The sequence below is a fragment of the Ostrea edulis genome, chromosome 5 (genome assembly GCF_947568905.1).
Source record: "Ostrea edulis chromosome 5, xbOstEdul1.1, whole genome shotgun sequence".
NCBI classification, from domain to species: Eukaryota; Metazoa; Mollusca; class Bivalvia; order Ostreida; family Ostreidae; genus Ostrea; species Ostrea edulis.
In genome coordinates, this window is record NC_079168.1 from 90,456,353 (window position 1) to 90,468,664 (window position 12,312).

General features: G+C 35.7%; 2 protein-coding genes across 2 annotated transcripts; one reads left to right on the top strand and one right to left on the bottom strand.

Annotated features, from left to right (window-relative positions):
* The first annotated feature begins 202 nt into the window (after positions 1–202).
* On the top strand, positions 203–2,179 carry LOC130046676 (uncharacterized). The gene is made up of 3 exons (XM_056139252.1): positions 203–662; positions 1,245–1,421; positions 1,520–2,179. The coding sequence occupies exons 1-3, from the start codon at positions 219–221 to the stop codon at positions 2,039–2,041; spliced, it is 1,143 nt and encodes a 380-aa protein (XP_055995227.1). The 5' UTR covers positions 203–218; the 3' UTR covers positions 2,042–2,179.
* An 814-nt stretch (positions 2,180–2,993) lies between these two features.
* On the bottom strand, positions 2,994–4,180 carry LOC130055044 (uncharacterized). Its single transcript, XM_056166214.1, is given in 4 exon segments — positions 2,994–3,308; positions 3,310–3,417; positions 3,419–3,520; positions 4,160–4,180. Coding segments are annotated over 4 exon segments (546 nt in total).
* Between the last annotated feature and the right edge of the window lie 8,132 nt (positions 4,181–12,312).

A 12,312-nucleotide genomic window follows, 5' to 3' on the forward strand; every position in this document is an offset into this window, starting at 1 on the left:
CCTTCCCCGCCGAAAATAACAATTTTCCCCAAACACAACCGTCTTAAATCGAACTTGCTTTTATTCGTAATTTAGTTCTACACCTGATATAATATATGTATGGGCGACTTCACTTGGAACTATTGTACACGGTTAACTGACGTCTTCTGTCTAAATTTAACCCAAATTTGCATAAAATCAACTGAACAACAATAGTAAGCACGCGTGTTTAGTTCAAAATGGCGCAGTATAAGATGCTTTGCGTTTACATTTTTGAGAGTTTACTGGATGACAGAGAAGACGAATTTTCATACGAATATAGTAACTTCTTACTTCATACAGGAGCTTTTCTCCTCCACGGCACAAAATCTGTGTCACCACGAGTAACCGGTTATGTTGAAAATGTTATTCCTTTCTTTTCTACGGATAATTTTCGGTATCATTATCGTATAAGTAAAGAAATGTTCGAGGAAATACTTACCAATATCGGTGCCTACGTTACATCCAACCACGGTGGGGGCATTGAAGGGATTCCTCCATCTAAGCAACTCCTTGTATTTATGTGTTACATGTCAAATAAAGTGACAATGCGTGAAATTCGACATTATTTTGACATAGGACAATCCACAGTGCATGTTGTGTTGAAAAGGGTGAACGGCACATTCAACGAAAACCTATCAAAGGTAAAGATTACATACTGATAGTATACATAAAATGTAATGCATAGGAACCTGAAATTTTATCAATAAGTTTCATATCCCCTCAAGCATTTTTTGATATAGGGGTTTAACTTATTGCTAAACTGTTAGGTGCAAATAGGGGGTACTATTTTTTGATCTGTGGCTTTTTTTGCAATTTATTGGTTAAATATCAGGTACCTGTAGCAATTACATGTAAGGGGAAGGTGCATGTTTTTACGTCAGGTGGACTAAACTTTTAGATCGAAACAGGGCCCCCTGAATCTCTGTGCTGTGATCTACATTGAAGTTTGACAAACACATTCCCCCTTTCAGTGTCTCATCATAATATCATTGTTATAGATCACCTTGGTTGTTCTTTCATTTGTGATTTCTGTAGCACAATGCGATGGGACTGAAAACAGTGAGATTTGTATCGCTGAAGTCTTGAGCAAGGTGCTTTGCTCAAATGAGCTTTTTTTTGCCGTAGCATTCAAGCCAATATTAACATCTTCATATTTCATCTGCACACATCTATAATTATCATTTCCCCCTGAAATCAATGATTTTTTAAATTTTACTTTGTAGATCATCCAATGGCCAAATTTTATTGAGCAACAGAGAATCGCACAGGACTTTCAGCTTCAGTCTGGGCTTCCAGACATAATTGGTGCCCTGGATGGGACGCACATCAGATTATCTTCTTGTATTGGTGGAGATAATGACTATATTAACAGGAAGCATTACCCATCGATACAACTCCAGGTGATAATACTTCATATTGTGAAATTTACTACTTTATTGATAAATGATACCTACATGCTAATTATAAAAATATATTTTATTTAATTTTTTAATTACAGGTGGTAGTAGATGCTGATTTAATGTTAAGGGACATATACACAGGCTGGCCGGGATCAACTCACGATGCCCGCGTACTACGAAATTCAAGTCTTTTTACCAATGCTACTGGTGGACAGTACTTTGATTTGAATAGGTACATAATTGCAGACAGTGCATATCCGTTAAAGGCCTGGTTGATCACTCCATTCAAAGACACCGGTCATTTAAACATAAATCAGAGGAGGTTTAATCGAGTTTTGTCATCTGCACGACAGGTAGTAGAGAGGGCTATTGGTCATCTAAAGCAACGGTTTCGGCGACTACAAGAAATAACCATACATGACTCTGATGAGATTATCAAGACAATAGTATCTGGTTGCATACTGCACAATCTTTGTATCTTGCATCAGGATAGTGTGGAGGATTTCTTAACAAATGATCTGAACAATGGCAATGGTCACCCTAATAATTATCCAAACGTGTACCCTGATGGAAGAGATGGGCTGCGGAGGAAGCAACAACTTGTTCAGGGACTACCATGACCATTTGCCTTGAAATTGCAAAAACAATCATCTGCTCATGGAAATCATCATTGTTTTAGTACAGAATAAAAATGCAAAATGATCAAATTTTGTTTATCAAAGAATATCTTTCTTAGGAACAGTAAAGTTAACAAAATTAAAATTTGAACAACAAAAATAACAAATAACAATACAAAAATCACTTCACTCTCTCTGACACCCAGACAAAATGTCCTATCTCTGATAAATCATTGTCATTTATAGAACTGCAGTTCATCATGATAATACATGTGCATGTGTCAATATAAACAGCAAACGTAGTTTAACTTTAACACATAAAAGTTTATGAACACAAAAATATTCCTTTACTCCTTGTAACCATAAAACAAGAAAGATGAGCCAATGCGCCACATTGCTCACCTGAACAACATTTATCATCACATTCATATTAACAGCGTGCAGGAGAGACGTGAAGGCTATACCTACAAAAATTACCTTAATAATAAGAGTGGAGGGCATATTAAACAAACTTCAGTCTTAACTGCATCAGGACCATCTGAACAAACTTAAGGCTACACTATATTCATGATATAAGGATGCTTTTACATAAATTTCACTTTGTGCACATATTGTTTCTGTAAAGATTTTTTTAAAGAACTAATCTAAATGATTAACCAATGTTAAACTTTTAACCCCTATTGTAACTCAATCTTGTTCAAAAGATGGGGGAATGGGGAGGCATGTTTAAAAAAAATTACATGATAAAATTAACAAGAAGCCCATTTGAACCTTTGGCTCAGGTAAGCTCAAAATATTTAAGGTACGAGATATGCTTTAGTTGAAAACTGGTTGAAGTAAAAGATTTTAAAAGTTAACAGACAGATGTAAAATTTAGGAAGACAAATGGCAGGCAAACAGTACTTTCAACTCGGGTCAAAAAAAAAGTTTTGGCACCCATAGGACATTATAAAGTTCACTTTTGATCATGACTTTTAACCGATCTTTTAAAAATGTCCAGCATTCTGTCAAAGCGTCTGAGTTTTTCTTCCTGGTGCCTCTCCATCTGTTCTCTCATTTCTTTGTTCATATTTTCCATTTTATTCAACAGGTTTTCTGCAGAACGCTTTTTAGGTCGAGCGGGTTTATCATCAGTTGTTTCTTTCTTTTTATCTTCTCCATTTACTCCACTGTCAAATGACACCGTTGCTTTTGTTGATGCCTTGTGTCCAAACAAATTATCAAATTCATTTTGGTACTTGAATTCATGTTTCTCATTACCAGTTTTTTTTATTTAAGTCTATAGTTTCCTTATACTTTCTTTTCAAATTCCTCCATTTATTCAAAATCTGAATTTTAGTAACCTTAATTCCTGCAGCATTCATTTTTTGAATTTTTTTTTTGCCATAATGTTTCATGATTCTTATTTCTATGAAAGTCTGCATCCATATCTGTTCTCAGTGAAATAAGCTGTTTTTCCTCACTTTCGCCCCATATGTGAACCTGAAATGAGTTTTAGGTGGATTAGATTTTTCCCATCATCATAATATCAGGTATGATAAGTAAAAAGAGCATTTCGCAGAAACAATATATGTAATGAATTTACTCTGATAATGGCTATGTTTAATAGACAACTTTTACAAATCAATACTAAGATCTAAAAGTTCATTGTTTGAAAAAAATATAGCTTATTTATTTATAATACCTCATCTGCAGAAGAAGAAATTTCAATCTCTCTCAAAGATATATGGTACTGTTTCTACTTTTAACCATTCATCACATACATAGCTTTACTTAAATGTTTAGCAATATATATAAGCTTACGACATTTAGATTTCTTCTTATTTTTTCTCTTGCTCTTCTTTCTATAGCTATTGTAGTCTTTCAATTTCAAATTAATATTTGATTGAAACTCTTCTGAAGTGAGAAATGTTTTAGGGCTTGAATTAAATTATTTTCTGTACACAGATAAGGAGGGGATGGAGTGAATAAAGATGAGGTAAAACATCTTGTTGAAGCCAAGCATGATGATGGATAAGACCCAGATTCAGATGATTCAGAATAATATATTGGTATGAGTTTGGGGGCATAACAGTTCAGAACATTGTCCCCATCATCCAGGTTATACAGGCTGTAATGTACCTTTTGATCACCATCTTCCATAGGAACAGTCTGTGGCAATGGAATGACATGTTCAGGAACAAGTGCATTTGCAGTCGGGGACTCAGGATCTTGTGTGGTCATGGCAGGTGATTCTGAATGGGGCTGAGACTGGGAGTCGAAAATACGTTTCAGAATGGATTGCTTTGTCTCCGCATCTGAATAACAAAAACATTAATATAAATACAATGCACAAGCTAGAGATGTCATAGGATTTCTCTCAAAAGTTAATATCATGAGCATGCATCATTTAACAAAATAGTGAATAAAACAAGCATGAAGGGAGGAGAGAAATAATTCAAGCAGTTCATTTTCTTTCTATTAAACCCATATAATAGACTTATTTGGCATTATATATGAAAAATATATATGAAAAATGAGTTTTAGTCATACCATTCTGCTGTAATGAAATACATTACCTCCATTGGGATTATTCAAAAATTTTGCAAGTTCTTTGGACATTTCGCAGGTCAGTTCTTGTCCATTCCTATTCCTCACTTTGATTTGAACTCTAAATTAAAAGATAGAATTATTATTAATTATGATTACTTTAACCAACACAGCAAATACCTATATGCGAAAATAAAACAAAAGATAGGGAAATGCAATTCTTTTAAATACACAAAACAACATGAACAAATCGTTAACAAATTGCAAACCTATGATTATTCTAAGATTTTCCTAATATTTTTTATATAGTTGTCATATAGAATTCATTCATTTTAATTATAATAACATACTGATAACTACCAGACATGTCTGAGTTTAATGAATTTGGTATCAATCAAACAAAACTATTACCACAAGCTACCAAATGGAAAAAGCTTAGCTTCAAAAGAAAAAATACATACCTTATATATACATATACAACGTATATATATATATATATATATATATATATATATATGCGGTGTAATGACAGAATTTAAGAAAGTTTACATGCTAAGAGGCTTTGTCACTCAGTAATTATCAATTCAGACATTTTTTTTTTTTACATATAATTCACCCAATTTCCTTTGGCGTCAACGTGTCCCCCCCCAATGCACACTTGTTGAATCTCACTTACATTACACATATACTTCAAAGCTTCATGGCTTCCCCCACATCTAAACTAATCAATTTAAGAAGCTTCTGTAGGAACTAAAAGAATATAGTGACCATAGAATAACTTTACTTCTCTAAATTGTAAAAAAAAATATCAAGACACTCGTGTTTAAAGAACTAATTCGAAGTGAGAAATCATACAAAAAAACTAAAATGACTGCAAAGATGGCATCCAAAATATGATGACACTAGACATGATCATATTCATTGCACAAAGTCATATAAGTTGTTAAGAAAAAATTCTCTTCACTCACGTTACCTACTTTCTCCGCCATCTTTTATCTTTGTGTACCATTGGAGTAGTAGGGGCTAGCGTGTGTTCATCACGGGTTAAGGTCAAAGTTGAAATGATGTCACTATTGTTGATACAATGCCTGTTCATTTGTTACTGACATCCTGCGGATTAGTGTTGAACCCGAAGATATAAAGAAACAGAACCGATGAAAACTAAGGTGAAGTTTACAATCCACAGTATGAGATATTAACAGATATAAAATACGAGATATAAAGACTAACAGACAATGTATACTTGAAGGGAATTAAAAAGGTCATCTCATTATTAATCTAAATATTAAGATACAAGTATTTAGTTTAGAAATAAACTACTAGATGTCTTCCATATTTAGGATTGGAATGCTGCGGTTACAATCTCTGTTACTTAAAAAATATTTATATCAAACAAATGCGGAATCAATAAGATCATGAATTGTTGTTGTTATATACATATATGCTTACTCCTTTTAGGCATTTGATACCACCTCTGGTGTGTCCAGGGGTCCGTGTTTGCCCAACTATCTATTTTGTATTGCTTGTGGGAGTTGTGAGATTGATCACTGTTCGTTATCTTCACCTTTCATACATACCACAAATTTACATGTAAATGTGCGTTAATGCCGTTTTGCCACCCGGGGGGATATATAAAGTACCTGTGTTCTTTCCAATCGCTACTCGCTAACACATCTGTCAATGCCGATATTTCAAAATTCTTGTAATATGCATTGTAAATTCTTCAACAGACGCATAACTTTGCTTAATCAATTTATGATGCAGAATTTTAAGATGAAATTGTTTTCCCGCTTGTAAACAAATTCCCAAAATTTAGATTTTAATCATAATAAAGTATTTTCTTCCGATTGTTGGTGTTATCTTAGTTATATTAATCATTCTAATTCTTAAATTGTTTCGTTTCCCGCTCCATCTTCCGTTCCGCGTTTTAGCAACACCCAATGTTTCATTCCGATTGTTAGACCGTTCTTGGCACACTGATTTGACTACGGATAACTTGGTTTACCTGATAAATATATAGGGCGGGTGTGAGAAGTCGACAGGGGGTGCTTACTCCTCCTTGGCACCTGATCCCACATCTGGTGTGTCCAGCGGTTCGTGTTTGTCCAACTATCTATTTTGCATTGCTTATAGCAGTTATGAGATTGATCACTGTTTGTTATTTTCACCTTTCATGAATGAAAGTTATGATTGTTAATAAAGGAAACGTCGTCGATATATCTAAATGTTGAATTGAAGGCCACGGCAAGAGATTTTTGCTTCTCATGTAGATTGATTGATTGTATCTTGCTTAACGTCTCATCTTCTCATGTAGAAGATGTAGAAGTTTTAGAATAAATTTTGCTACATAGGAATATAATAACAGGTCAGCTAACAAAGGGGCACAATTTGTACCCATTGGAATTCCACCAGACTGTTGGAAGACTTGATCACCAAAGACCACGAAGATATTTTCAATGAGGAACTCTAGCATATTTTTTATTTCAACTTCAAAGTACTTGTGCATGGAATCAGAGTGATTTTTTTTTTGGATGACTGATCACTAGATATGAATATTTGCGTTTTCCATTTTTGCTGAAGAAGCAACTGTTTATGATGTCAAAAACTCTAGTCTTTCATTTATCGTGAGGAATGGTCGTGTAAAGTATTGAAAAGTCATACGTTTTGATGTTGTTGATTTGAGAAAAGTTTTGCGATTTCAAGTTTACTAAAAGTTCTTTAGAATCCACATTTGATTTACACCACTTCTGGTATATGTAGTAAGTGTGAAGTTTCTCCTTCACAGCTGTTAATATTTCATCAGAAGCAAAGACAAGGGCTTGGTAGAGCACGTACTTGATCCAGCAATGTATCTTTGTTTGTAAGGGTTTTTATGTAGTTTAGGAATCCAGTGTAGGTGCGGTAACTCATATTCATTCGACCCATTGACTGCGATATTAAATGTTTCTAAAACTGAAGCATGGTTTTGAAGAATTTCATCTTTTAAAAGGATAATTGGAGTATAAGTACGATTAACAATAGTGGAATTAATGCCAAGCTCGTTTAAAATACAGTTGTAATAATGATCCTTACAAATAAAGACAATGTTGTTACAAGCTTTGTCAGCTGGAACCTAAACATATTCCTCATTCAATATATCGAATTCTTTCATCACTTCTGGTTTATTAAACACAGAAGGATGGATGGTACGACCAGTGTACTTTTGTTTTAATATGTCTAATGCGAGATTTTTATATTCCTCTTACACTTTAATCCATTCTGACAATGTATCAAGTTCTTTTGCATATTTAGCCCATCGTCTGACATAACCTTCGACAGAATTCATAATAGAGATGAAACTCTGTCGCCAATTGAAACACCGAGGTTCTTTGTATTTAGGACCTTTTAGAATAAGTGATTTGAGGTCCTCATTTCAACCCTATCAACATCACCAGTAATGACATGTTCTGCTAGGCAAAAGAAATTGTGATAAAAAGAAAAGAAATTGATACAGTTGAGTCTAATTGCATTTCATATAGAAATTAAAATGGCAATTTGTGGGAAAAGGAGGAAGCCAACGTCGGGGGTGTAGGTAAAGTCTACGGGCTATGGATGGGGGTTCAGGGCAATAACCAGATTACTATTTTTGTGAAACTCTGATGAAGGTTATAAATATTAAATTATGCATCTGGTAACTCGCACAAAATATATAGTCATTCTGCAAAACGGCATTGCTCTTCAGCATATTTTTATTACTACATACATGTACAAATTATCAAAAGAGTTTGCATTGAAAGACCCTAATCTGATAGAAGAAATCTATGATTTAAAAACATGTTCACATAAAATAAAAATTTACTGCCTTAAAATATTAATTTAGCGATATTTGAGCAAGGGTAGAAAAAGGTTTTCAACTCGAGCCCAAATATTGGCGAGCTCTAAAGATTGGGACAGAGAAAATTCAAGCTACATATACGCCGACAGAAAAATCTCCATAAACTTAACGATCGTCCTTTTTCATGTTGCAAATTATCATCTCGTTGATCTGGGATTACGAACTGAAGTTTATTACCTCAATTCCATCCAAGTCTTATTATTCCCTGTGCATTGGGAATGAATAGGTCTGTGTATTGGAATAACGATCATACCTGGAGCAAGACGATAGCTGTCACGGTCTTTATTCGGCGTAAAAGAGGAAGTGGTGAATATAATTGTAGAGATTGTTTTGAGCAACAGAAAATACAAAGTAATACCTCTGGGTTTTTTCAGCATCTGAAGATAGCTGCTCACGTGTAATTACTAGTCTCAACTCCTTGGCATGTCGGGTGATTCAAAACGCGGTGAGATACCACACTCCCACCCTTCATTGGTTTTCTTAGGCTAGGTTAATTAGCATACACACACCTAAACATCAAACATGTCACTAACAATGACAGAGAAGTTCATTACAGTACTTGTGTCTATGTAAGCCTGACAAATGATCAACTCACTTAATTCTAGGCTTGTGAATGGATCCTAATGTATCCTTACAACAAAACACATTTCATATGGATTGTGTTTTTTCATTATATTGCCTATTTCCCCGTTTTCTTTTATATCAAATATCTCAATTCTAATGGTAGAGGTCGCATAAGTGAGATGGGAGGTTTGAAGGAACGAACCCACCATCCCTTGAGCTTAATAGAAAATAAATATATCTCTCCATTTTATGTACTTTCAAGATAGCAACTCACCCTAACATTAACACAGTCAACAAATTATATTTCAAGATAGCAACTTACCCTAACATTAACACAGTCAACAAGTTATATTTCAAGATAGTGGTGATGTACAGTGTATTTTCTTAATTTACTTTCCGAAATTTACGTTATTAAAGTAACGACGTTTTAAAAACGTCGTCTGACTTCACAATATGAACGTTGAGAAATATGATCATATCACAGGAAAATAGAACGCACGAGACTATTTGGGCATCTTTGGTGTAGTGGGTTATCTTTTTTGGGTCAGTAAAGATGGCAGTTGCAGGGTGGAATAAAGAGATACACAATGTCTAACGAAGAATTGATTCCATCGGGTTTTATGCACGTCAGACTGGTGGTCACCACAATGACTGTACGATATTGATCTTTTACTCAGAAATCGATCGTGGGATTCTTTCAGTATTATCTGGTATACGTGTGCAATTACTACGGCATTAATAACTACATTCTGCCTACTATCAGTCTTCGTTATAAAGAGGAAACACTACTCTTGATTTAGTGGTCGTCGCGTTGTTAATCGTATTATCTACATAGTTATTGACCTAGAAGTCGATAGGTTTTATCCTTTGCAACCGAGTGCAGTAAGTACAAATACCCGTGGGTAATTGTAGTTTGATTATAAACTTCCCATTTGTTTATGTCTAGAGGCAAAAAATTATCGAACTGGTCATCTCTGGTTATTCTATACGAATTACCCTCATGTTGATACGTTTTCAAAATATGTTACAAATACCCTTTAAATGTTACCTTTTTCTCTCTCCATACATAGGAGTTTAGTCTCCATTATATGATAATGCGACCATGGATAGCAAAGATGACCCAGAAGGTGACTATAAATGGAGTATATAATGCAAGGTGAAGATAACGAACAGTGATCAATCTCATAACTCCTATAAGCAATACAAAATAGATAGTTGGGCAAAGACGGACCCCTGGACACACCAGAGGTGGGATCAGGTGCCTAGGAGGAGTAAGCATCCCCTGTTGACCGGTCACACCCGCCGTGAGCCCTATATCCCGATCAGGCAAACGCAGTCAAAATCAGTGTGCCAAGAACGGCTTAACAATCGGTATGAAACACGTCAGACAGCATTTGACATACAGTCTGTCTGGTCAATACATCCCCCATGTTACATACATATGTATACATACAGTTTGCCTGGTCAATACATGCTAGGTGAAGATAACGAACAGTGATCAATCTCATAACTCCTATAAGCAATACAAAATAGATAGTGGGGCAAAGACGGACCCCTGGACACACCAGAGGTGGGATCAGGTGCCTAGGAGGAGTAAGCATCCCCTGTTGACCGGTCACACCCGCCGTGAGCCCTATATCCCGATCAGGTAAACGCAGTCAAAATCAGTGTGCCAAGAACGGCTTAACAATCGGTATGAAACACGTCAGACAGCATTTGACATACAGTCTGTCTGGTCAATACATCCTCCATGTTACATACATATGTATACATACAGTTTGCCTGGTCAATACATGCTAGGTGAAGATAACGAACAGTGATCAATCTCATAACTCCTACAAGCAATACAAAATAGATAGTTGGGCAAACACGGACCCCTGGACACACCAGAGGTGGGATCAGGTGCCTAGGAGGAGTAAGCATCCCCTGTTGACCGGTCACACCCGCCGTGAGCCCTATATCCTGATCAGGTAAACGGAGTTAACCGCAATCAAAATCAGTGTGCCAAGAACGGCTTAACAATCGGTATGAAACACGTCAGACAGCATTTGACCCAATGCGAGGTTGTATTGACGAACTAGATCGTTATAACGACCATAGAATTTGCGAAATGCTGACTTCAATCGAGACTGTTGAAATCCCTGTACCATCAACTTGTTTGTCAGTAGCTTACCTCGATTTAAAAACTGACTATACCCAGAACAAGCTCTTGCATATCGAATCAGTTGAGATATATAAACACCATATGCAGGTGATAATGGAATATTGCTACACAAATATGGGAAGTTGACGATGGAGAAGCTGAAATCATCCCGTTTGTCATACAGTTGAGTTGTCAGTTTGCCGTTAATGTCTACTTTCAATAAGATATCTAAGTATGAAGCAGAAGTGGACGACTCTGTGGTGTCCTTTATTTCGAGCTCACAGGGATATATCAAATCGACATATGAATGAAAGCTATCATTGTTAATAGACAAAACGTCATCGATATATCTAAAAGTCGAATTGAAGGTCACAGCGAGAGATTTTTTCTTCTCACGTAGAAGATTTTGAATAAATTCTGCTTCATATGAATATAAAAGCAGGTCAGCTAACAAAGGAGCACAATTCGTGCCCATGGGAATTCCAACAGACTGTTGGAAGACCTGATCACCAAAGACCACAAAGATATTGTCAATGAGGAACTCTAGCATATTTTTTATTTCAACTTCAGAGTACTTGTGCGTGGAATCAGAGTGGTGTTTAACAAAGTATGTTTTTGAATGACTGATCACTAGATATGAATATTTCCGTTTTCCGTTTTTGTTGAAGAAGCAACTGTCTATGATGTCAAAAAGTCTAGTCTTTAATTTATCGTGAGGAATGGTCGTGTATAGCTTTGAAAAGTCATAGGTTTTAATGCTATTGATTTGGGAAAAGTTCTGTGATTATTATTCTGTGATAATATTAGATCTGATTGACTAAGAAACCTTTGAAAACATAATGTATCCTTTTGAAGTAAAAGCCACACCATTCAGGGTGATAGTATCTAGCATTGGGAACGATTATTGACTACGAATAAATCTGTTTACCTGATCAGGATATACAATGTAGGGCTCACAGCGGGTGTGACCGGTCGACAGGGGATGCTTACTCCTCCTAGGCACCTGATCCCACCTCTGGTGTGTCCAGGGGTCCGTGTTTGCCCAACTATCTATATTGTATTGCTTGTAGGAGTTATGAGATTGATCACTGTTATATTCACCTTTAATTATTTGACAGCGGATGATATCAACAAGACATGTTCCAGAAACATGTACGTCTCTCG